The 24,602-nt window shown below is 56.7% G+C and overlaps 9 protein-coding genes across 9 annotated transcripts; 7 read left to right on the plus strand and 2 right to left on the minus strand.

Annotated features, from left to right (window-relative positions):
* Positions 1-2,420: 2,420 nt before the first annotated feature.
* Positions 2,421-3,844, minus strand: SUA7 (uncharacterized protein; the record flags this gene model as incomplete). The annotated part of the gene is made up of 5 exons (XM_060601230.1): positions 2,421-2,558; positions 2,713-2,764; positions 2,823-3,565; positions 3,618-3,622; positions 3,664-3,844. 5 exons carry the CDS (start codon positions 3,842-3,844, stop codon positions 2,421-2,423), a joined length of 1,119 nt encoding a protein of 372 aa, XP_060457745.1.
* Positions 3,845-3,960: 116 nt separating this feature from the next.
* Positions 3,961-4,555, plus strand: CcaverHIS019_0501090 (uncharacterized protein; the record flags this gene model as incomplete). The annotated part of the gene is made up of 3 exons (XM_060601231.1): positions 3,961-4,155; positions 4,225-4,454; positions 4,522-4,555. 3 exons carry the CDS (start codon positions 3,961-3,963, stop codon positions 4,553-4,555), a joined length of 459 nt encoding a protein of 152 aa, XP_060457746.1.
* Positions 4,556-4,589: 34 nt separating this feature from the next.
* Positions 4,590-5,889, plus strand: EAF3 (uncharacterized protein; the record flags this gene model as incomplete). The annotated part of the gene is made up of 7 exons (XM_060601232.1): positions 4,590-4,685; positions 4,842-4,933; positions 5,001-5,208; positions 5,243-5,433; positions 5,471-5,649; positions 5,685-5,769; positions 5,805-5,889. The coding sequence occupies 7 exons, from the start codon at positions 4,590-4,592 to the stop codon at positions 5,887-5,889; spliced, it is 936 nt and encodes a 311-aa protein (XP_060457747.1).
* Positions 5,890-6,258: 369 nt separating this feature from the next.
* DYN2 (uncharacterized protein) lies at positions 6,259-7,547 on the minus strand (the record flags this gene model as incomplete). Its single annotated transcript, XM_060601235.1, has 4 exons — positions 6,259-6,323; positions 6,376-6,398; positions 6,899-7,043; positions 7,466-7,547. The coding sequence occupies 4 exons, from the start codon at positions 7,545-7,547 to the stop codon at positions 6,259-6,261; spliced, it is 315 nt and encodes a 104-aa protein (XP_060457748.1).
* A 1,972-nt stretch (positions 7,548-9,519) lies between these two features.
* On the plus strand, positions 9,520-12,425 carry KHA1 (uncharacterized protein; the record flags this gene model as incomplete). The annotated part of the gene is made up of 3 exons (XM_060601236.1): positions 9,520-9,582; positions 9,666-9,713; positions 9,750-12,425. The coding sequence occupies 3 exons, from the start codon at positions 9,520-9,522 to the stop codon at positions 12,423-12,425; spliced, it is 2,787 nt and encodes a 928-aa protein (XP_060457749.1).
* A 1,163-nt stretch (positions 12,426-13,588) lies between these two features.
* DIB1 (uncharacterized protein) lies at positions 13,589-15,624 on the plus strand (the record flags this gene model as incomplete). The annotated part of the gene is made up of 3 exons (XM_060601237.1): positions 13,589-15,048; positions 15,088-15,359; positions 15,434-15,624. 3 exons carry the CDS (start codon positions 13,589-13,591, stop codon positions 15,622-15,624), a joined length of 1,923 nt encoding a protein of 640 aa, XP_060457750.1.
* A 372-nt stretch (positions 15,625-15,996) lies between these two features.
* On the plus strand, positions 15,997-16,679 carry CcaverHIS019_0501140 (uncharacterized protein; the record flags this gene model as incomplete). Its single annotated transcript, XM_060601238.1, has 3 exons — positions 15,997-16,077; positions 16,109-16,252; positions 16,296-16,679. 3 exons carry the CDS (start codon positions 15,997-15,999, stop codon positions 16,677-16,679), a joined length of 609 nt encoding a protein of 202 aa, XP_060457751.1.
* A 4,048-nt stretch (positions 16,680-20,727) lies between these two features.
* CcaverHIS019_0501150 (uncharacterized protein) lies at positions 20,728-22,920 on the plus strand (the record flags this gene model as incomplete). The annotated part of the gene is made up of 6 exons (XM_060601239.1): positions 20,728-20,767; positions 20,888-20,975; positions 21,067-21,241; positions 21,278-21,404; positions 21,452-22,360; positions 22,409-22,920. The coding sequence occupies 6 exons, from the start codon at positions 20,728-20,730 to the stop codon at positions 22,918-22,920; spliced, it is 1,851 nt and encodes a 616-aa protein (XP_060457752.1).
* Positions 22,921-23,345: 425 nt separating this feature from the next.
* On the plus strand, positions 23,346-24,530 carry HAP5 (uncharacterized protein; the record flags this gene model as incomplete). Its single annotated transcript, XM_060601240.1, has 3 exons — positions 23,346-23,697; positions 24,051-24,080; positions 24,232-24,530. The coding sequence occupies 3 exons, from the start codon at positions 23,346-23,348 to the stop codon at positions 24,528-24,530; spliced, it is 681 nt and encodes a 226-aa protein (XP_060457753.1).
* Positions 24,531-24,602: the final 72 nt, after the last annotated feature.

Raw genomic sequence — 24,602 nt, forward strand, 5'->3', positions numbered from 1 at the left:
GGCGTTCCCAAAAGTTTAGTGGCGTGGGGATTGGACAAAAGCTGGTCGATCACGGTACAGTAGCGAAGTTTAGATGACAGTGGTGGCGGGAAGGACAGCGGCCGAGAGAGAGTCAAGCGAAGCAAGGGGGGGGGCAATGAGGAATGCGATGCTGGCAGATGGGGTCTTCTTTGGGCGAAGGGACAAGGAACGGGGACCTCAAGATTGCAGGTTGCCAAGGTGAATTGCTCGGTTGTACAATGGGGGCGGGTCAACTAGAGATCCGTAGCAAGACCTAAAGCACCAGTTGGCCTTTGAAAGATAGGCTGGTTGTAGTTTTGTAGGTGACAGTTGATGGAGCTTGATGACGTCAATTAGACCTCGCTACAACTGTTGGCGAGGTGAGTGAGACGGCACCTCGCTGGAAAAAAAGAAAAGAAAGGTGGAAGGGTGAATGCTTGCTGTAGCTCGAACCGCACGGAGCACACGGCAGATGTTTGAAGTAAAGCGAGTAAAAGACGCTTGACCCAGTTGACGAGGCTAATGAATTTGCCACAGCCGCGGATGGAGGATGGTGACTAGCGGCACGTAGATACGCTGGATGCCTCAGGGGCTATAGATGTCGTGTCCGTATCACGCCGCGTTGCCTCGGGTAGGGCACGCGCTGATTGTAAGATCTGTTGTTGCGTCCTGGAACGCGTCGAATGGGTTGAGAGTGGACGAGTGGGTGTTTGAGAGCGATTGGCGGTGGCTTGCAAATTGGTGGGCGGTGGGCGATGAGCGATGAGCGAAAAGCCAAGTGATCGTTGGAGAAAGAGAAGGGCAAATGTAATTGTAAGAAGTGAAAATTCAAAGGCGATGCCAAGTCAATGTCAAGTGACAAAGTGGGCAAAGACAAAGTGACGATGAGAAGGAAGAAGCCCAGCCGAGATGGTAGTGGTAGTAGTCCAAGACGTCAAAGTTGTGGTCGAAGAAGAGACAAAGGTGACACGAGGACCAAGAGGCTAGGCCTGTGGTCTGTACTGACTGTACTGACTGTACTGTGGGGGGAATCAGTCACCTAGAATTGAATGCTGCTGCAGTAGCGAGGCGCGAAATAACTGAGGCTGAAGGATCAAAGGATCAGCATCATGACGGGATTTCCACTCTCTCTGGCTTTGCAGCTTTGGACAGTTGCGTCGTTTATCCCTAGCTCCCCAATTTGCCACAGCTCTGTCAGGTACCCCGTAAGACGTCGTGTGTTCATTCCCGAATTGTCAAGAGTCAAGGGACTCTTTGACTCTTGACCTCTGTCACCTTTCTGGTCTTGTCTCTCGGGTTTCTACAGTGTTGCAGGGTATCAGGGTACAAGTTGAGCGCATATCGGCAGAGACTCACGAGCCAAGCCACGGTTGGTCAGAACTGAAGTGGTAGACCATGCGACCAGGCTCGCAGGCGCGAATACGGTAATGGCTGATGTGTCAGGTGTTCATTAACGAGCCGCAAAACGGCAGCCTCATTTTCACCTAGTTGACCTACATGACTCCTTAATTGTCCTGATCCGGAGATCTGGGTCAATACAGTAGTAGTCACCACGGGCTCTCAAGTGACGTCACTCAACTGACGTCATGGTTCCTATCACTTGAACTTGCATAAGCTGGTGGACAGATGGACAGGTGGACAGGTGTCCCGGACAGGTGGACGTCCCATTACGGCCGATATAACGGGGAGGATAAGCCTAGACTTGGCCATTGTGGACGGACCAAGAAACTGAGGTTATCCAGCTCTACAGTCATTTACAGGCCATGTGACATATGGCGGGAAGCGATGATACACTTGACTTTACACAGCCCAAATTTCCCAACAAGCCAAACAGGCCCAAAGTCATCTGCACCATCATCCAATTCATTAAAACCTCATCACGTCCCTTCTTCCAGGACTTCAGGTATCCCACTGCACGTCGACAGAGCATCTCACTCACTCCGGCCGATTGCATCGTGCGGAATGTCCAAGCGTGAACGGATTAAACAGAACAGGTCGGATTGCAGCAGCCCAAAGGGCCATGAGTCATCACAAGTCCCTCAAAACGTGCATGACACCATTTCCAACTCGTCCCTTCAGCCCACCCACGATACGTCAGACGAGACTAAAACTGTCGAGACTCTTATCTAGTACGACGCAAACAATCAACCCAATAAATGTCACGGTTCTACGTGTCACGGATGGAGATGTGGGCAAGAGGTGGCCAATGGTGTCACAAGGTTGGGTATTATACTCGCTGGTTGAGGCACAGTCTTCGGCTGCTAGGAATTAAGGACCCGTGTCGCCCTCATCAGCGGTCCAGGTCGTGGAGAATTGCGGCTGGATTTCGGTTTTCACCCATGTCTCCTAGAGCTGGCGATCTGTCGAGTGCGATCTGTCAAGCACTCTCACCTCACCTCCATCATCAACGGCATGCGGGCCTAGTTGGTGACATTGGGGGTGTTGGTCCCGCTGGGCGCTGGTGTACCTGCACGCGACGCCTGCGCCGTGCTCGTCGAACGCGGGTTCCTGCTGCCCAGGACGTCAACGTCCTTGTACCCCTTGGGGAACTGATCCTTCTGTCACATCAGCAACATCCCCAGATTCAATCACGTCGTGCCGTTAACGGCTTCGTCATAACGCCACCAGAGCCGGCTCCATCGGCTGATGCCGCTGGCCCTGAGCCTTGAATAACTTCCTCAACATGCCATAACCTCCATCACGGATACTCACCCACTCGGGCTTGATGACCTGGTCGAGCTCCTCTCCGACCTTCTTGCAGATCCTGTGACGTCAGCAAGTCCCACTTTGAGGACAAGCAATCAACATCCCGCGGCACGCACATTTTGATGGTGGACTCGGACACCCCGGAAATGCCAGCAATCTCCTTCGACGTGGTCGACTTCTCCATTAACGTCGTCGTGAAGTACAGGACGCCGGCCGCGATTGCTCCAGGGGTACGGCCGTCGATGGTCGGAAGACGCATCGCCAGAGGCGCGACATGCTTAGCGGAGTTGAGGATCGGAGTGCCAAGGTCGAGGTAGTTCGAGTAACGGCCGAGAAGACTCTCGACCACGGCACTCATGTTCGTGGTACTTTTGCGCCCAGCTGCACCAGTCTTGTCGACCGCTGCCTTGAGAAGCTTGAACACACGGCCCACCTCGGACTTGGAGACCTTCGTAACCTTGCAGACTTCACCGAACGAACGCTGAGCTCCAGCCATCCGCGTAGCGAAGACGATAGACGCCGCGATGAGAGTGTCATCGTTCCGACCGCGAGCAAGGCGCTCCGCATCGCCGATCTTGTACGCGTGCTGTGCTATCTCGGTCACATTACGAGGGAGCTGCATTGCATCCGTCTTCTCCGCGACGCGAGCGAACGCAGCTTGGAGCTGCTGTGCGTTGGACTTGCCACCTCCCGAAGCCGACTGGTTGGCTCTGTTCTGGGCACGCATGAGGTCCTTGGACATTCCCGTGCGCCCGTCGCGGCCAGAGATGATGGTGTCCAGCGAGGCGTTGCCAAGCAGAGGGTTCGACGGTCCACCAACACGCGACGGGTCGTCGCCGCCTTCGTCACCAGCGAACGTCTGTGCGAGTCAGCATGTCTGTGTGGAGAATATTGATCGTTGCGCCACTTACACGCCCTGTCGTCAGTGCTCTGCTTGAGGTGTCTAGGAGAACTCACACTCTGACCGCGTGTCAACAATCCGGTCACCAAGGATGGTGCCGCAGTCGGCGCAGACAAGGTCGCCGTGACTATACTCCTCGACAATGTTGGGCGGGTCAGTACGGCAGTTGGGACAAAGGTGGCGAACTGCGAGGTTCGGAAGCACAGGCTGCCCGTAGGGGCCACTGGAGATAGACATGCCTCTAATGGACAAGGAGACTGGGAAGGAAGGTGTACGATGGAATGAATCGTGATGAATCGTGAGAACACTAAGTGATGAAAAGCCCAACATGACTCGGAATGGGGAATGGGAGCATGGCTTTTAAATTTTCACCCCATTTTAACACGTGGGTCCCCAACCAAACACTCCCCTCACTGTACGCGGTCCCTCTCAAGTTAGATGAATTTGGTTCCGCACGACTGTGTGGTGCCTTCACTCTTCCCTCGAGAATCCATCACCCACCACCACTGACACCTCCCTCGCTGACATCCACGGCCATATCAGTCCACGTACGTTGCTAACAACACCTGCACAACGCTCCAAGTGGCATCTTAGGCGCCCAGCTCACGTTTCTGCAGATTTATCCACCCCTACATCGCGCCACCCGAGTTGCGCGCTCCGAGATTACCATTCCGACCCTTCGACGCGTCCGCATCGCGTCGGGTTGTTGCTCGCACACTCATCCATCCTTCCTCCAAGTAGCACACTCTTGGGAAGGACGACGCGCGCAACCTCTTTTCGAACACCGAGACTGCTCTGCAACCCTTGGCGCTGCACTTGGTGTGAGATCCCCCGAACCTCGCGACCTGTGAGTACCTTCCTTATTGCTGTCATCCCAACTGGCCGCTCCCTCACCCCGACGTCGCTCACCACAGTGTAACCACCGCGTACCTCCGATTCGTCTCGTGATTGTCCGACGAGTTTTACGGGGATAGAGTCCATTATGGCGCAACAGAACAACGCCCAGCACCAGCCCAACTCGTTCACGACCGACGAGTATGTGCTGGCGTACCATGGCCCCCTCCTTTACGAAGCTCGTGTGAGTGCCTCCAGACGTCCGCCTAGGCCAGACGCTGCTTTTGAGCGTGTTTCGATGGCGGCGGCTGTAGGATGCTTGGTGGTGAGGTACTAGATGCTGACGCCCCCTTCCTCGCCTCCTCATCTCGCACCGCATAATATTCTTTCACATTCATAGATCCTCCTCGCTGAGAACTGGAACGAGTCCAATACCCTTCTGGGCACGACTGGGCCCCATTATTTCATCCACTACAAGGGATGGAAGCAGACGTGAGTTTTCACACGCGTCCATGTCACCGGAATCTAGCAAAACTTTCCCCATGCTGACAGTGTGCAGGTGGGATGAATGGGTTCCAGAAGTGCGGCTGCTTAAGCTGAACGAGTCGGGATTCGCAAAGCGCCGGGCGCTGCTCGAGGCGCAAACGAAGAAGAACCGCCCAGCAGCAGTGGCGGCGGTGGAGGCGGCCAAGGGCAAGGACGCCAAGGGGCCGGGAAAGAAGGGCGAGGGGAGCCGGAAGCGCGGGCGGGACACTGGATTGGAGACTGTGAGTTGTGACAACTGTGTGCGCTGACAGGCAGGAAACCGAGTTCCTCAAGCGGCCCGAGGTCAAGATTGTCATTCCCGATGTGCTCAAGCTGCAGCTGGTCGATGACTGGGAGAATGTGACGAAGAACAACCAGCTAGTAACGCTGCCGCGTAAGCCGCACGTGCGCAAGATGCTGGAGGAGTACCGGGAGTACGTCAACCAGACGAAGAAGGACCGCTCAACGTAAGTCAGCTCGGTTGTGCTGTTTAGCTGAAGGCAGACGCGCAACGGCGCTGTTGAGTGAGATCATCGCTGGGATCACGCTTTACTTCGACAAAGCGCTGGGAAACAATCTGCTTTACCGCTTCGAAAGGGCACAATATGTCGAGCAGCGGCGCGGAGCCAACGGAAAGCCCATGTCCGAGATCTACGGGGCCGAACATCTGCTGCGCCTCTTTGGTGAGCACACAGCTCTGCATCTAGGCTAACCGTAGTCAACTTTGGTCCGTTCATCGCGTACACGAACATCGACCCAGAGTCGCTTAACATTCTCCGCGAGTACATCAACGACATCATGAAGTGAGCTCCCCTTGCTAATTTGCAGCTGACAGCAGGTGGATGATCAAGGAGCAGAAGCGTCTGTTCGTCAAGGAGTACGAGACGACGACAACACAGTACCAGAACCTGTCGCGGACATAGTACTGCGCGAGCCTCTCGACGATTTAACACGCGTCATATTCGATGGCGAGAGGGCTGAGACGCAACAGAGACGTCTGCTCCCGTTTGTGGTTTGATATGGATGGCAGCGAGTCACCTACTTCGATTCCAAGCATGGGGAGCGGGCGAGAGAGCGGGTATGTCTTGGTCGGGCTGAGGTCACGTCCAGATGGGTTTAGAAGGAGCTATGTACAGTGTTCAGTGTTCAGGGCATCGTTCTTCTCATCCCCCGACTTGCCTCTAACAATTGCGGCAGCCCCAGACGCAGGACTAGCATCCCTGTATTACACAAGCCCGGAGAGTAGAGATAAATGGGCAAATCGAGAAAGATGAGTGGATCACAACCCAATGCTAAGACGTCTTCCAGAGCAGGATGGCGATGGGGCCGAGGTAGAAGTAGATGAAGTTCTTGGTTTCTGTCGTCAGCGTTGACAACACCGACAGCTGATGTCACATCCCAGGACGTACCGTGAGTGACGAAGCTGCCGAAGCTGGTGTCAGCGAGTTCGTGGGCATCGTCAAGGCGTATCGGTCAAGGCGGATAATCGCAAAGACTGCCAGCTGGAAACCCCGACGCTTCGGGTTGACAGGTGCAGGGCATCGCTCGGCTGGTGTGTCGCCCGCTGCGAAGGTGGACGACGTCACGAACCACACAGCATGGCTGGCACCGCGTATCGACCGAATGCTATCCCAGCCTGAGCGGACGGCAGGCCGCGCCCGGCAATGAGCAAGGCCAAGCGGGTGGAGCTTCTTGATAGACGTCCGCAATCTACAATAGCTCGTCACCGGACGCGGCGCCACTCTTCTAGCCCGCAGGTCTCAGACTGTAGCGTTGAGGGATACGTGTCCCGGCCGCCCAGATCGCACGTGTTCGACCGGGCTCGAAGGTCCGTATGATGACGGCAAGATACACTACGCCCTCCAACCACCACGTTCTCCATCAACAACCCCCTCCTCTATTCCAACGCGCCCACGACTCGAAGACACTCACTGCTTGCCAACAACACAGTGCCAGGTGGTGCTGTACAGCCGGTCAAACTCCTTCTTGATGATCATGGCGGCGTCCTTCTCGACAGTGTATTTCGCGAGTGCTTCGGCGGCGACCTTGACCGCGACCTTTTGCATGTCCTCGGACACTGAGTGAGTTGTGGGAAGAAGGGGAAAGAGGAGGGAAGGGAGAGGGAGAAGGAAAACGAAGGGAAGGGGCAGGGCCAGGGCGTGAGAGTGAGTGGTGGAAGGTGTCATGAACAAAGGTGCATGGCGTAGCGAATAGCACATATGTGGAGCACTCTGCGCTGACGCCGCACTGTGTGTCAAGTCTTCGGCGTTGAGACCGCGATGAAGAAACAAGTGCGGAACAGCCGAGGCAGGAGAGAGGGAGATGGGGAGAGAGGGGTTGGGAGGAAGTATCGTTGTGGGAAGGAAGATGCGTCTCACTGATGGAGAAGCCGGACGGCAGAGATGTGAAGCACTCTCTGCGCTAATGACAACGTCGAGGAGTCAACGGCATCGCAGCCTCAACGCCGGCACAAGTGCGGAAAGGGGGAAGGATACATACTGTCAACACTCTTGATCACGGCGGGTGCCTCAGCGACCTCGTTTCCATTATGGGTCGGAGACTCTGGTGTACGGTCGGCCATTGTTTTTGTGGAGAGATCAAGTGGTTGCGGATGTCTCGGCTTTGAAGCCGGAGGAGGATCGAAGGATGGAGGTGAGGACAAAGTTGATGGGTGGTGACGCGTGTTGAGGACTTGGTCAACTTGGTTTCAAGCGTGGGGCGTGCCTGGGCCGTTGGTGGAGGTGTGAGTGGAGGTGTCTATATTCTACCCCACTCTGTCCCAGGTAAGTCGGAGACCGGAGGCCGGAGTCCGTTCTCAGTTGCCCTTGAGCAAATAAGCAAGTGATGTGAGAACGTGGAAAAAGTAAATGAAAGCATGCGCGCATGCATGCGCAACGAAGCGTCACGCTACCTCATTCTGTCGCAGCAACAAGCGCTCAAGCATGAGGCCATCCAACTTCCAGAACGGTATGTTAGCAGTTCTGAGCTTGTCTTCTGTACGTGATGAGACGTGTATTAGTTGAGCTGCACGTTCCCTCCGCACTGCACGCCGCAACACGCACGTACCCACACATGTAGTACCTCTGCCTGGCAGTGCGAGGTTTCTTATCGCTCCATATACTCCACAACTCCACAGCGAAGAGAGCGATCAATGAACCAATTGAGCAGCGGCGTCTTGGGCACACGAAACATCACCTTTGAACTCGGCAGTAAGGTAAGCGGTGAGCATCACACACGGTCGTCATGGCCCAATGGGCGAGCGCGATCTACAGGAAGAAATGTCTGTGAGTTGTGAGCTGTGAGCTGTGAGCTTGTGACGTGGGCCCAGGGCAAAGCAACGACAAGGCAACGTCTACTAACGCGTGTCAACTAACGCCAAGAGGTACGTGTATACGTGTAGTTGTATGAGCTCATGAGCTCATGAGTTGAGGGTAAGTAGGAGGTGGACCAAAACAAACTCTGTCACCAAGGTACTTTACGGATTACAGGGTTACGGGTCATGAACCAAAATGCATGTTGCCACTGAGCCCAGAGTTTCAGGGACTGTGGGATCAGTGGTCGAAAATGCACCCTGAATGCTTCTGCTCCCACGCTTTGCATATAGTAGAAACCACAGCAATCTCAACATTCTCAGCAACCCCCGGAACTTTGACCAGAGATCGTCTTGAACCCCCAAAGAGCCCAGAAAGGCAAAGCCAAGAGATATCTGCACCACCTCGGTAGTGCTATATTTCTTCCTTCCTCGTCGACACTGTTCACCACTTTGCTTGCTTCTTGTCATCATTCAACACATCGACATTAATCTCGACAATTGAACTGGGTTATAGACAAGCCCCATCCTTCCTGACCCGCACTTCATACTTTCGTTTAACCTCTTACCCCCCTTCCCCTGCAGCAACGCACACATTAGCCTTTCACGTGAGCAATTGAGCCAAGGACCGATCGTTCCTCCCTCCAACGGGTGCACCGCTTCAACGACATTTGACACTGAAGCGGATTGTTTGGTGCAACAAGTGTGACGTTCCTACCTCCTACATTCTACGGGTCTCACATTTGCATCCCGCTCAATCCCACGTTACTTTGCCCTCCTTGTCCATGTCCCGTATCTCCTGATCTCCTTGTGACTCGTGTAACGACCAACCAAATTTCTCTCCCCCCTCTCGCTTGCCAACTCGGCCTCTTCGCTTCTTCAACTGTCCCTTTACGCCTCTCTTGGGTCACAACACTCACACGCATTGTCACGAGCTGTTCTTTGGCAAGGAACAAGGCTCATACCGCTCTCAACCTCTCCGCTAGCCTGCAACGCCCTTATCAAACCTCTTGACACACGGACGCGCCACCCCACGGGCCTCCTGTCCCTGCACAAACCGCCCTGGCCGTTTGCCTTGGCACATCAAATAATCAATCCACGCTAACGGACGCGACACGCTTCAAAGGTCCTAAGGCTGTCTGTCCCCTTCACGTCCTACAAGAGACACACCATCACCCACCTTTACTCTCTCACACCCCGCTCTCAACACATTCCAGCCCAGGCAAGCGGCCTCCTCGCCGCCATGCACGCCGTCATCCAAGACGCTGTCCTCGTCGGCCGTTCCATCATCGGCCGATCCATCTCGGTGAGTGCCGTCGTGAAAGCGTACAAGCACACGCGCACGCGCCGCTCGGCTTTGACGCGACGCGACGAGTCACTAACCTACAGTCGACCGTCATCAATGGCGACGACCCGACCAAGTTCGACCCATCCCACGTAAGCCGACTGATCGAGCGTGACTGACGCGGCCAGCCCATCACCCTCTTCATCATCCAGCTCATGGTGATCACCTGTCTCACCCTGATGCTCGGATGGGCGTTCAAGTTCATGAATCAGCCTAGAGTCATTGCAGAGGTTATCGCCGGTATCATCCTCGGTCCCACCGCCATGGGCCGCATCCCGGGCTTCACACAGCACATCTTCCCCAAGGAATCGATCCCGTTTCTCAATCTCGTCTCGACTATCGGCCTGATCCTCTTCCTCTTCGTCGTCGGTCTCGAAGTCGATATCTCCGTCGCAAAACGAAATGGCAAGAATTCGGCCATCATCTCGCTGGCTGGTATCGCGTTGCCGTTCGCAATAGGTTCTGGCGTTGCCGTGCCGGTCTACGAGAACTTTGTCAACAAGGACAAGGTCACCTTTGGCCACTTCCTGCTGTTCATCTGTGTCGCCATGTCGATCACGGCCTTCCCAGTTCTCTGTCGGATTCTCACCGCTACCAAGCTTCTCGACACAAAGGTCGGCGTCATTGTGCTCTCGGCTGGTGTTGGCAACGACGTCATCGGCTGGGTGCTTCTTGCCCTCACCCTTGCTCTCTCTGGGAATGGCTCTGGCGTCAACTCGGTCTACATCCTGCTCGCCGCTGTCGGGTGGTCCATCCTTCTTCTCTGGCCGATTAGAAAGGCTTTCTATTGGGCAGTCAAGCGCTCCGGCTCCCTCGACACTGGCCACCCGACTACGGGCATCATGACGCTCACGCTCATGATTGTCTTCGCTTCAGCCTTCATGACCGGCATCATCGGCGTGCACCCCATCTTCGGTGGTTTCATCGCGGGCCTCATCATCCCCCACGAGGGCGGTTTCGCTATTGGCATCACCGAGCGCATCGATGACCTCGTCACCATGCTCTTCCTCCCAATCTACTTCACGCTCTCGGGTCTCAACACCAACTTTGGCGCGCTCAGCGACGGTCTCGCCTGGGGCTACGTAGTCCTGCTCTGCGTCGTTGGTTTCGTCGGCAAGTTTGGTGGATGCGCTGCAACGGCCAAGTTCCTCGGGTACAGCTGGCGCGAGTCGGGTGCCATCGGCATGCTCATGTCGTGCAAGGGTCTCGTCGAGCTCATTGTCCTCAACGTCGGTCTCGAGGCTGGCATCATCGAGCAGAAGCTCTTCTCCATGATGGTCCTGGTCGCGGTTGTCCTCACGTTTATGACCACTCCGTGCACGCTCCTCATCTACCCCTACAAGTACCACACCAGGGCCAACCTCGGCGACTCGAAGGAGGACGCCCAGAACCGGGCGGCGCGCGACGCATTCCTCGGTGCTTCCGCTGGCGGCGCTGCGGGTGGTCGCGAGTACACGACCCGTCTCCTTGTCGTGCTTCAGAAGCTCGAGCACCTAGCCTCGACAATGTTCATCACGCAGCTTCTGGAGCCCGAGCTGGAAGTCGCCGCGCAAATTGCTGCTGCCGATCCCAAGCGTCTCGATGGCGACGTTGCGGCCATTGAGAATGCTCTCGAGCAGGGTGCCAGCGACCGCGAGACAACCCCCGGCCGGAACTCGAACGTGAACGGCGGCGCCAACGTCCCGGTGCACATTGACGCTCTCAAGCTCATCGAGCTCACTGGTCGTACCTATTCGGTCATGCAGTCGGCTGAGAAGGACCAGACCCTGCTTGCCGACGACGCTCTCCAGCTCTTCCGCCAGTTTGGCCGTCTTCGTGGCATGGACATCGCCCCGCACATCAGCATTGTCTCGCAGGACAGCTTCCCGTCTGCAGTTGCCGAATTCGCACAGGACCTCTCGTCCGAGCTTATTGTCATTCCGTGGACTGTCACCGGCCCTGAGCGGGTGACAGCCGACAACCAAGCCGGCACATCGAGCGACTCCGCAGCGGCTGTGCCCCCCACCCCGTTTGACATCTTTGCCGCGGACGGTTCACCCATGTACACCCACTTCATCCGCAACCTCTTCTCCCGCGCAACGACCGACATCGCCCTGTTCATTGACCGCGGCTTCGGTGGTGCTCATGTTACCCCTCCTGGAGCTGGTCAGCACGTCTTCTTCCCCTTCTTCGGAGGCCCCGATGATCGCCTGGCTCTTCGCCTCGTCGTCCAGCTCTGCCATCACGCTCACGTCTCTGCTACCGTCATCCGCATCACGCACAGCGACATCTCCGACTCTGGCTCTGAGGCCGGCACACTCGAGGACAAGCACGAGGCCAAGCTGTCAGAGTCGGCGAAGGTGCACCAGGCCGCGCTTCTCCAGAACCAGCTCACGATCGGCGGACCCAAGCTTGCGGAGACTCAGAACCGTGTACTGTCCGAGACGGCCGACAACGTGGCTTGGAACTATTACACCACGGTCCAGGGCGCGTTGAACGAGGGTGCCCTCTCGCGCATAATCTTCTCCTCGATCGAGTCTGGCACCCCCCTCGCGGACTCGATCAAGTACGCTGAACAGGCACTGTCGGCGGCTCACAACGAGCGCATGTGGCGCCCGCTCCTCGTCGTTGCCGGTCGCGGCCGCCACTCGGCTGCGTATAACCACGAGCGCGAGGTGTCGAGCATCCTCGGTGCCAAGGGGCACAACCCGACTGTCGGCGCCGAGTTGCGCAAGACGGTCGGTGACGTGACAGCGGCTGTCATCCTCGCGAGCGGCCAGCAGATGAGCCAGTCGTCGTACCTTGTCTGCGAGGCTGGGCAGTAGAGAGAGGCAAGTGTTGGCGAAGTGAATTCTGTATGATGATGACTGTACGATTGCTGGCGATCTACTACGAGCACATGACTATGCATTGTTAGAACTTGGCGTAACTGGGTCGCAAAGGTCAGATGCCTTAGAAAGCTGAGAAGGGGGGGATAAGCTTTGCTTGCCGCCGCATATCGTATCGGATTGTTCAAATTGGCTGTTCAACTGCTCAGCGCCCCAGTCGTTCGCGATTTGAAGGTAGCATGTGAGTTGACTCAATCTCACACCTCTCAACGGCCAGCACGTCACTAGCCAGCACGTCACTGCACCTCCCATCCCATCATCAGCACCAGTCCCGTACGATCTCGCAGGCTATCCCAAAGACAAGCTCCTTTCAATGAAGAGGACCTCACTTCCTTCCCAGGGAAAGTACGGCGTCACCACGGGCCCTCAACCCAGCCATCAAACCCACCCGCCTCTGGTCTCCAACTACCGTTCGCGAGTGATCAACATCCCCAAGGCCCGTTCGCAAAACGCAGCACACGCCAAAAGCTGGCGATCGTTGGGGATTGAACCCAAGACCTCTTCTATGCGCCTGATCAGCACGGGACAGCAGCCTGATTGGCCGCTGGACAACTCCCGAAAGAAGCGTGATACCTCTACACCACGACCGCCGTATCCCCGAGAATTGCAGTTTACGCGGCCGTGTAGAGCGGCGGCGGGGCAGGGAGTCGGGCGATTGAGTTGATTACGTGGATCAAGAGATGGAACATGGAGCAGCTATCAACAAGTCATTCGTGTGTACGCGTAGCTTGAACTGAATCTCAGACTGATAACCACTGCTGTTTTTTGGTGAGGTGGGGAGTTAGTGGCCAGGGCCTCGGCTTGCTCCGACATTAAATACCGATCAGAATGACGGCATCCCGGGATATAGCGGTTGCGGTAATTGCGGCCTGAGTCACTCGCACAAAGTTTGCGCCAACGTTGCTTGTTGACAAGCTGGTCGCGACTTTGATCTTGCAAACTATCTGATATTGTACAGCGTAACACGTCCAGCCACCGCTTGCGATTCTGTATCTCCTTCCCATCAGCTTCACCCTCCGGATCGCCCTCTCGCCGACAAACCGCTCATCCCCCACGTCCTCCCCCCGCACCTCTCCCCATCTCCTCCCTCCTTGCCACCCATGTCACCAACCTACCCTCCTAAACCATCCTCGCCACCGCCCGTCATCGAGGAGGACAGCGAAGACGCCAACAGCGAACGCGAGCATGACCAACCCGCCCCGCTACCTGACTTTAGCAAACGCGGCCCGCGGCGGCGTGCGTCATCGTCCTCCGCGAACCAAGCTACGGTGGGCGGGGGACGACTGCGCTCTGGATCCTCGTCGTCTACCAAGGGACCAGTGCCGCCTCTCAAACCACGCAGCTCGTTCTCGAGCGGTGTTGCTGGCCCCTCGAATCTAGGCATGCGATCGCGGCAGCGCGCGTTCTCCGCTGGGGCAGGCGCAGGCTCAGTGATCACGCGTGGCGGGTCTGCACCGACCAGCGAACCACTCCCGATCCACAAGGATGGCGTGACGGTATTTGAAGGAGTCGAGGTCGTGAACCGCAACAACGGGTTCTCGGACTTGACGCGAAACATGTCACAACTGTCGCAGAGCAGTAATCGCACATTCGCGGACGCCGCGTTCCTCATGAACATGCCTGATTTGAGCCGGGAGCAGACGCGGACGGAGCGTCGCGCGCGTGCGCGATCAGGAACCGTGACGACAATGGCGAGTTTGCGCCGCTACGCATCCGTCTTCTCGGAGGGTATTGTCGAGGATGACGAGACGGACGAGAAGGAGGAAGTCGAGGAACTCGTGGGCGTGCAGGTCACCGACGACGGTGAGGAGATCGTCTACCCCGACGGCGGGTTACAAGCGTGGCTCGTTCTCGCTGGCGGTTTCTGTGCGGCGATTTGCGCTTTCGGGCTTGCCGGCAGCGTCGGCGCCTTCCAGACCTACTACGCCCAGCACATGTTGAAGGGCTACTCGTCGTCTACGATTTCGTGGATCGGCTCAACCCAGGCCGCCGTGTGTTTCTCCTCCTGCCTCTTCACTGGACCCCTGTTCGATCGGTACGGCTGCCGTCCCCTCTTGGCCGCCGGCGCTTTCCTCCTCTTCCTTGCCTTCATCATCCTCTCCTTCTGTAAGGAATACTACCAGATCTTTCTCGTCCACGCGACACTAATGGCAATGGGCATGGACTTCATGTTCATCGTCCCCATGGGCGCCGTGGGACAGTGGTTCTTCCTTCGCCGTGGCCTAGCCTTCGGCATCCTCATGATGGGTAGTAGTGCCGGAGCGATAATCTGGCCTGCGATAGTCGCAAACCTCCCCGAGCGCATAGGCTTTGCATGGACCTGCCGCCTAATTGCCCTCATAATCGCCTTCCTCGGAGCGACCTGTACCCTCCTAGTTAAAACCCGCCTCCCGCCACGTCCCCCAGGCCCATTCTTCAACTTTGCAGAGTTCCGAAATCCGGCGTATGCCTTCGTCGCACTCTCCTTCCCATTCTACGTATTTGGCTTCTTCTCCTTCCTCACCTTCATCGGGACTTTCGGCTCCCTCGCCGGACTAGGACCGTTGGCACCATACCTCTTGTAAGTACAACTTGGGTGTTTGGGTTAGCTGACTTTTAGGATGATCACGAACGGCGCGTCAGCGTTTGGACGTCTTGCGGCAGGTATTGGTGCCGACAAGTTCGGGACATTCAACGTCGCGATCGCGGGTATCGCAGCCATGACTATCCTCTCCTTCGCTTGGCTGGCCATGGACTCGGCAGGACCACTCATCGCCCTCTGCTGTCTATATGGATTTGCGAGTGGCGCTCCAGTGTCGCTACAGGGCCCGATGGTTACCGTGTCAGCGACGGATCCTCGGCAGGCGGGCACCCTTATCGGGCAGGCGTTAAGTGAGTCGCAACATGGCCGAGGGGACAGCTCTCTCATGAGGGGACAGGTGTACAGAGAGTTTGGCTAACCTCAGTGGTCCAGTCCATCGCGCAACTCACGGGCCCGCCAATCTTCGGAGCCATCGTTGGCGCCGGTAGTCCAGCGGAACAACTTTCCCGTTTCCCTCACGCAATCATCTTCGGCTCATGTATGCTCCTCGTGGCTGGGTGTCTAGTCACCGGAGCCCGGATGTGCCGCACGCGCGAGCTCTTTGCGATCATCTAGACGATGCATGTTCACTTGTATGGCTACGAGTGTGTGAAATTGTGAAGCGGGAGAAAACTTGTGGCGGCTTACTCGCGGACACCAGATGGGCAAGCATCCACCTCGGTGCCCATTCAAACATGACACAACGCAAGGCCGAGATCTGCGAGATGGCGCAGTGAATACTTAGCCGCTGATGCATGAATTGGATGAATGCATGGATCCAATGCAGAGGCGCAATTGACTCGAAGCAATTCACGTGCAGTCGACTCAACCCACACTACCACTCAAATATCTGCATGCATTCTTTCACAAGTACATCGTTCATTCTCTCTTTACTTCACACTGATACCCCTGCCCCCGACTACCTCGCATCCAGAAGGGCTCATCCAAATGTTCTGTAATCGCAGCGTAGGACTTCCTCCGCGCCGACGTTCCCCCGCTCCCCGGTCGAAACAGGACACAAAGGATACCGTACGTCCACTCCGATAAAAACTCACAATAGGCTGCTGTCGCGGTAGACAGTTCTTCGGAATCGGGGCTCAAAATCCTTTACATCCCACCACGGACAGAGGTCGACAGTCAAAAAGCCGTAAAAAAGAATGAGCGCGACAGCAACACTCCACCATCCGAGGATAGCGTAGAGGAGGTATGTCCTCCTCTGCTGTTGAATATACGACAGCTCACACCAGATCCCCCACCCCTCCAACGACGAGATCCTCGAGATGGGACGGAACCTCCTCGAAGTCGCGCGAGACCTTCTGCAGGTTGTCCACCAGCAGCGAAGTCAGCGCCAGGTTTACCCGGCCGCTAATGTTGACGCGTCGACGGAGTCGCTTAAAAGGCCTCTGCCCAACACTGGAACCGACAGCCCGGACATGTCTGGCAGATGCCGCTCCATCCACCTCGCCCTCCAGTTCGACAACGCCGAACCCGACCGAGGCGCAGACAACAACATGTCGCTCAACACCTCAACGACGACTCGAAAGAAGGATGCGAAATGTGATGACTACGACAACGTCAACAATCGGTCATCTAACAACATGGACGCAAAACATCCCCAGAACTCCTTCTAATGAAGCTGTGCGCAGCGTCATGTAGCCATACTGTACCAACGAACCTAGTTTAACACCGCACCAATCTCAATCGGATCTCAATCTGCTCACCACTCGATATCCCCGCTCTGTCTTAACTGTGATGAATGGCATACTCGTATGTGGTGTGGAACTCCGATCGTGTTCGCGATTTGATTCCACGCTTTTCCCAAGGCATTCCAGTAGGGCAAAAAATCCCGACAAGCGGACGTCCCCCTATTCCAATGCGCCTCAACGTCTTCTCTTTCCCACCGAGATTTTGCCATCTATCACAACCTAATGGCACATAGGCATGACGTGCGATGCATGATTGTGGAATGACCATGGTAGTTGACTGTATCGCGACTCAAAACATTCTTGTCCCGTTCGGCTCCGCCACTGCGATCCACTGATCCACAGAGGCGTAAGATGAAGTTGAGGGGTTGGTAGAAGATGACTCGCATCGGCTCCAAACGCATTGCACTCCAGTTATCTGTGCGGGATTTTGTTACTGTAGACGGGAAAAGTGGTTCAAGAGGAATGAGGTTGCAGCCAGCCAGGCGTGGCTGGATCATTCAGGCGAGGGACAAAGTTGGCGTCCATCGCTTCCTCTTCCCCCGCCTCCCGCTGCTTCCTTGTAAGTTGTAACATAACTTCAACACTCTTCAAGGGCCCCTAATGTTTGTGACGTCTTGACATGCGGTTGATCACCCAAGGCGTTGTTGTGGTATCATCACATCTACACTTCTCCCTCCGTTATCAGCTCCTTCACTGCCCGTCACCATTAGTGGCGCAGTTGCCGTTAGTAAGACGAAATCAAGCACTGCTGCCATCGAGATGAACCCAGCCGACTAATGACCGTACCATGCACCGCTGCACAGTGGTGGTGAACGGGTTCGCGATCGGGTTCGCGATCGGGGTTCTCAGTCAGCCTCTGAACCCATGTTGACATGTTGAGAAGGTGAGCTGCAAAGAGAATGCGGAGGCCTGTACATCAGCCAAAATAGGTGCTTTTATACAAGTTTCGCTGAGGCTTGCCGCTGGAACTAGGCTTCCACGCCAGGCTGTGTCTGAGAACAAGGAGGGAAGGTGGCCGAGTGAATATATATCGGCCCTTTTTGGGCATTGTTTCCTCTCACCTTTGTCCACTCTTCCTTTCAACTACCATCTCCTGTTTAACAAGTACCATGGCCGGCGGAACGCTTTCTCAACCCCGCAACCATCCCAATGAGTGCAGACGAGGCCTTCTTGACCCTTCCGACAAGCATGACGCCAGTGAAGACGACACACTAGAGACAGAGGTGGAAGTGAGTGAACCTTTTTTGTCTCTGACTGATGGTAGAGTGTCGCCGAGGATGATGAGCACTGCTCCCTTGACTGTATAGCACCCCTGACAACTGCGAAGAATCTCACGGACAAACTTCAGCTGATAGACCTCAACGACTGCAACAACCCGCAGATGTTGCCCGACGGCGTTGTCGACCAGGAGAAGGTTACGCAACAGCTTCCCCTCTCTGTGTCCAACCCCAATACCCCCGAAGCTCTAACAAAGGAGAAGCGCAGCAGTAATAACGTGCGTACACAACCTTCCTCCAGTCCAGTCGAGCAGAGAGGGTCATTCCACTAACTGCCAGTCTTTCAGTCCCGTCAACGCTCTCACCACTCCTGCTCGGCAGCCTGTCAGCAAGTGTCCTATCACCCAGCGGACCTCTCCCGCAACGCCGGAGACAGCTCCCTCAAACTCACTCCACCTTCCTCAGGTCACTGATGCACGTACTGTTGTGGCTACCTTTCAAGGGCATCGTTCTCCCTCGAACCCAATCCCCATTCCTGCCAAATTGCGCAAGATGGCTCCAGAACACCTCGGCTGGAACTCATTCTGCGACAGCATGGAAGAGACAGGTGCGAGCCTCCTCTTGAGCTTGTTCGAGAGGCTGGCCGAACTTCCTGGTGGCTCCTTCCTTCGCGAGCGAGAGAGCCCAGCCATCTCGCGTGCAAGTCCACCTGAGATCGCAGGCAAACTTTCATTGGATTCAAACAGAGACGCGCTCGGTCGGAGATGTGAGAGGCGTGAAGCTATCCCCTATGACCCGTTCCAAGGGGTGAGTTGGCGTGTCTAAGCTTCACAAGGCACAAAGTTGCGCTAACGTGTAGGGATACCTTGTCATGTTGACTCCCCTCCTCATGACCCAGCTCCAGCGCCTGCATCCTGGCCAGAACCCAGAACCTCTTCACTCCTTCAACGTCGTCGCTCTCTTTGACTTGCTTCGGCAGATACCTCCAGGAACGGTCAATTTTTGCAATCTTTACAACTACATTATCTGGCGCGTGGAGGAGTGCTGGGACACGGGCCGTCCTTCGGCGCACGACACAATCGGCACGGCCGTTGTCGACCACGGCGTCATCCCTACGCAGCGTGCCACAACGATCTCAGCCCATGTAACGAGTACATCGGCCGTGGCTATGACGGACTATCGCAGTAGCTCCCACGACCAAAAGAGTCCCGGTGATCCTCATGACGACGCGACAGGCAGGGCTGAAGGCGATTTATCCCTCGGGGAAACTAAGGCCCCAGGAATAGCCAGTCCTACCAACTTGCCCACTGCCTCCCGCCGACGCCGCAGCACACTCGTCGTGAAGGGATTCGCGGTCGGCGTCCCTATTTACCCAGCTTACCTTGACGACGACACCAAAGTACCCAAACCGGCAGACGAGACGCCATTCGAAGAAGACGAAGAGAATACCCTTTCATGATGTGCTGCCGTGCTGAAGTAGTATTCGTAACCTCGCTAGTTCCTTTCCACTACCATTTTGAGACACCCTACATTGTGGAAAGTAACCCAGGTCACTGTCTGGAGCAGACGAAGCGTTGGGACTGATGCCCCGCGATCTCCCGCTGACTGATCCAGCTGTGACATTCCCAGCTTGTCGTGGCCCATCGTTGAACGCCCCGTCACGACTGTCAATGATTATCTTCTTGTTTCCATTCGTCTCCACCCTTTGCTCCTCGGCGTCCTGTGCAAATATAGCCGTCCCGACCGCCAGCCGGAAGAATCTGCCAGAGATATGGTATCGACGGTTGAGTCAGCCGCTGCAACCTCGCCCAGGATACACACCACATCTCCAAGAGCTCCTGGGTTAGACGCGGCCTCCGCCAGCATCCAGTGCATCTGAAGTCCCAGCCTAGCTCCATGGACTATACTATGCTACTATTCCCTAGCGGCCTTCATGAGAGACCCATGTCACAGATCCGACCAGGCGGCCCACGACGCGGCCGGCGTCCACCTCTCCTCCTTCTCACTACTCTCAGGCTCCTCAGTCTCCCGCTCAAGCTCCCCAGTACCATAAGCGATGACACCATGCTCCGGTGGTAGCGAGCGAGATCTCAGTTGAGGCTGATGAGATTATGCCACATTGCTACTCGATCACTCGATGTAACTCATTCACGATCATTCGAAAGATGGTGAGAAGAGGCGCAAGGCCTTAGTTGAATCATTGAATCGCTCAATCGCTACCCAAGAGTGTCATTCCTCGCACTATGAAAGGGTCAAAACACCTTTCCAAATCGTGCCTTCGTTCTCAGCTCCTTCTCAAGTACTCTGAAGCTCACCTCATCCTTGTCCTCTTCTCCTCATATTCGACGCTCATGTCTACATCACTTGTCTTCCTCTATTCACTTGTTTTAATGCATAGATGTTCATCAGAACAGGTGCAGGCGCGAAAGTGGAGGTCACTGTGTCAGTGTTCTACTGACAACGCCACATGACGGCATCCCACATGGGTATTATGTAAGTACCCTGCGTTAAGGCAATGCACTGCTCATCAGATGGCGCAGCACCCTCCCCGTTTGGCCACTCGTCACAGCTCTGCTGCCAACTCTTCATCCATTCTCCATTTATCTTCTCAGCTTCCTCATCACACCCTTTTAGCCCATCTCCTCGTCGATAGATAGCTGTGGCTCAGCAAACATCACGACTTCACTTTCATCGGTCACGACACACGCTTCTCCCCATCCTTCCACGCCCACCATCCCCATTCCGGAGACGCGACCATGTTCTCCGGCCCAATTAATCCCTACGATGAGCTCGTTGGTGAGTATCTTCTCTAACATTGCATGTACGGCTGGGATTGTAGAGCACTACCTTTGGACGGCGTGCACTAAGCTGCAGTACCCATAAGGCCAACGCGTCAGGTTCACCGCTGACATGCAGACAAGGCCACTGACGAGAACCTCGCGTCCGAAGACTGGGATGTCAACCTCCAGATCTGTGACAAGGTTACCGAAGAGGGTGCGCCGGGGTAAGTCTGCCATTGTCACTGTGAGATGGAGCTAACACGTTTGCGTCTGTGCGCTTGGCTGACCTGTCTTACTATCGCGTTCATTCTCCAGTGCTCGCAACGCAGTTGCTGCGCTTGTGAAGCGTCTTGCCCACCGCAACCCCAATGTCCAGATCTACGCACTTGAGCTCGCAAACACATTGGCACAAAACTGCCAGAGGCCGCTGCAGCAGGAGCTCGCAGGAAAGCAGTGGACGATGGCGCTCGAGCGCATCCTGAACGACCGCGTGAGCCGCCTACCGCCGAATGCAAGCTGACAGCAGGCAACCGTCAAGCCTGTGCGTAACAAGGTACTGAAGTACATTAAGGAGTGGACGCAGCAGTTTGAGGGCACGGGGGACCCACAGTTGGGCCTCATGTCGGAGCTGTATGATAAGCTGAGGTCGAAGGGTTAGTCGCGGTCGAAACGGGCGGTTGCGGACTTGTGTTAACCTCAGACTACAACTTTGACGAGGCAGACGACCTAGTACCGACGCGCGAGGACGCGAGACGGCAGGCCGAGGAGGACGAGCTGGCGCGTGTGTTGGAACTGTCCAAGCAAGACAAGGGCGGGCGAGGAGCCACCGGGTACAACAGGCCGGGCGGGTCGTCGAGCGGTGTAGGTTCGTCGAGCGCTGCCTCCGCCGCCGCTGCGGCCCCTTTCGCTGCAGCTCCGTCCGCTGGACCGCCCATGGTCGCAGCATCGTATGCCTCTGGGCCTGTGCAAACCAACGCCGCCCCGCACAGCCAGTACAGGGGCCCATCTGCGCATGACTACGAGCTGATGGATCCCCCTCTCGGGGCTGGACCAGAGTACCAGGCGCCTCAGTCTGGTTCTTACGCCCAGCAGGGATACCCGGCCCCAGCACCTGCTCCCGTTCCCGACGGGCCACTCGACATCAACAAGGCAACGCGTGTGCGTGCGCTGTACAGTTTCACTTCCGAGACGGTCGGCGAGCTGCCGTTTGAGCGCGGCGACATGATCAAGGTGCTCGACCGCAGCTTCCATGAGTGGTGGCGTGGTGCGTGCAACGGCAAGATCGGCATCTTCCCTGCTACCTATGTGGAGCCGCTGCCAGAGCCGACTTACATGGAACTGCAAGAGGAGGCGCAGGAGGAGGCGCGCGTGTTTGCATCGCTGAGTATTGTGGACGAGCTCCTGCGGTCGCTCAAGGATATTGACCCTGCCCGTGGAGAGCGCCTCGAGGACAACCCGGAGATCCAGGAGATGTACCAGAGGAGCGTCGGACTGCAAGGCGGGATCAACGCTCTCATCAAGAAGTACTCAGACCAGAAGGCCGAGCTTGAGCACATGAACGCCAACCTCGTGCGCGCGATGCAGCAGTACGAGGAGCTCAAGGGCGGAGGTGAGTCACCGCCTTAATTGCCGAGGGAGGGAACGTCGCTGATGTCAGCCCCTCCCGCACAGCCGTACGCGCCGCAGCCATATGGCGTGCCTCCTAGTTCCCAGGACTCGGGGCTTGCTCCCCAGTCTTACGGCTACAACCAGTATCCGCAAGAGTCGCCTGCGGCTGTTCCGCAGGGCCCGCAGTACCAGCTCGAGTCGCAGGCCTACCCGACCGAGTCCCCTGCTGTGATGCCTCAGGCGCAGCCTGGCTACCCTCAGCAGCACGGCCAGCCTCCGCATGGCATATACTACCAGAACGCGCACAGCTCGACGAGCGTCAACCACCCTCCAGCTGGACACGTACTGGGCTCGCCGCCGCGGCAGGGCTCGGGGTCCGCGCCGGCGGACCCCAACCAGGCCGCGTGGGACGCGTACTATCGCCAGCAAGGACAGGTCCCGCCGCAGGGTGCACCTCCTCCCGGTGCGCCCGTCGCCGCACCATACCCCCAGCAGCAGTACTATGCGCAGCAGACTGCTGACGGCGTGACTGGGCAGATGGGCCAGATGAGCGTTAGCTAGAATGTGAATGAACGTATGCTACGGAGAGGGTGAGCCAGAGTTGAACGTCGCTAGTCACATGCATCGAGGGCGTTTGCTCTTTGGTCGTGAGGGACTGTTGATTGTGACTTGGCGGAAGAAACGGAGGGGGGACGACGTGAAACGGGGCCATTTTGCCGATCCCGACCTTGTTTTTCACTCTTCCTGGGGCCTCCACCGACAATGCCTTCCCCCTCCCCCCCCTGGCCTGAGGCCGAAGCCTTCCTTACTCGGACACGGCTCAAAACAATACAATCATCGCCGACAAACCTCACATCAACACTCTTCCATCCATCCATCCCATCCTCCTCTTATACTCACCACCTCCTTCTCCTCTCTCCCATCGCAACCCACCCAACGCCTTCATCGCCTTATCCGCGTCTCCTCGCGCCGGCCCCTCGGCCAAAATGAACCCCTCCCAATCCCACATGAACCCTTACTACTTAACCACCGATGCCCTCAACTACAGCTTCAACGGCTACTCGAGTGGCAGTGGCACCTCGTCTCCAGCAGGCATGAACCCCGCCTTGGCACAGTCCAAGCCTGCCGTCCCAGCGCCAGCGCCAGCGCCGGCGCCATTGACTGGACCCCTTGTCTCGCCGCACCAGGACCTGAACGATTTCTTGGAGAGTTTCTGGACGCGTCAGATGGACGGCGTCGAGCGCGAGACGCCAGACTTTAAGACGTACAACCTTCCCCTGGCGCGGATCAAGAAGGTCATGAAGAGCGACGAGGAGGTCAAGATGATTAGTGCTGAGGGTGAGTCGAGGTCTAGCCAGCCAAGAAGAGAGAGGAGAGAGGGGAGAGGGGGGAGAGGAGAGAGGGGAGAGGGGGGAGAGGAGAGAGGGGAGAGGGGGGAGAGGAGAGAGGGGAGAGGGGGGAGAGGAGAGAGGGGAGAGGGGGGAGAGGAGAGAGGGGAGAGGGGGGAGAGGAGAGAGGGGAGAGGGAGGAGAGGGAGGAAGAAGGTGGAAGGTGGAAATTAGGGGGAGGCGGATGGGGTGGCGAGGACATGCACCGAGAACATGGACAGCCCGAAGTCGATGACACGGCAACACCTAGAGGGACTTATGCTCTCCCAGCTCTTTTCTTCCCACAGCCGCAGCTGACACCAGCCCCGATAATGTTCTCCAAGGCTTGCGAGAGTGAGTACGGCTAGTGGCAGGAGACGCGACGTCTACGACCTTAGCGCCCAGGAAGGTGGCAGATGATGTGCTCTTCCGGCTGTCCCCGTTATGGTGCATCACAACCGGGCGCGCAGCCTCCTTGACCACATCTAGACAGTGCTCACCCCAGTCTTCATCTCCGAGCTTACGTGCCGCGCGTGGCTCGTCGCCGAGGGTCACAAGCGGCGCACGCTACAAAAGTCGGACGTGGCATCAGCCATTGCCTTTTCTGACGTCTTCGATTTCCTCATCGACATTGTGCCGCGTGACGACGGGACCGAACATGCCGTTCCCGCGGCCGCGGCGAGTAACCATGCCGAACCTGAGCCACAGGCGCCCGAACCTGAGTGGCCGCGCCACGAGGACGAACACGAGGGCGACGCGCTGTACTCCGAGTACGTGCAGGGTGAGGGCGAGGGATTCGCATAGGCGGCGGCAGCTGTATACCCAATGTAGATGTAACATGCGTGATACCAGATTCATACTAGTACAGGATACAGA

The sequence above is a fragment of the Cutaneotrichosporon cavernicola genome, assembly GCF_030864355.1.
Source record: "Cutaneotrichosporon cavernicola HIS019 DNA, chromosome: 5".
In the NCBI taxonomy this organism is placed as follows: domain Eukaryota; kingdom Fungi; phylum Basidiomycota; class Tremellomycetes; order Trichosporonales; family Trichosporonaceae; genus Cutaneotrichosporon; species Cutaneotrichosporon cavernicola.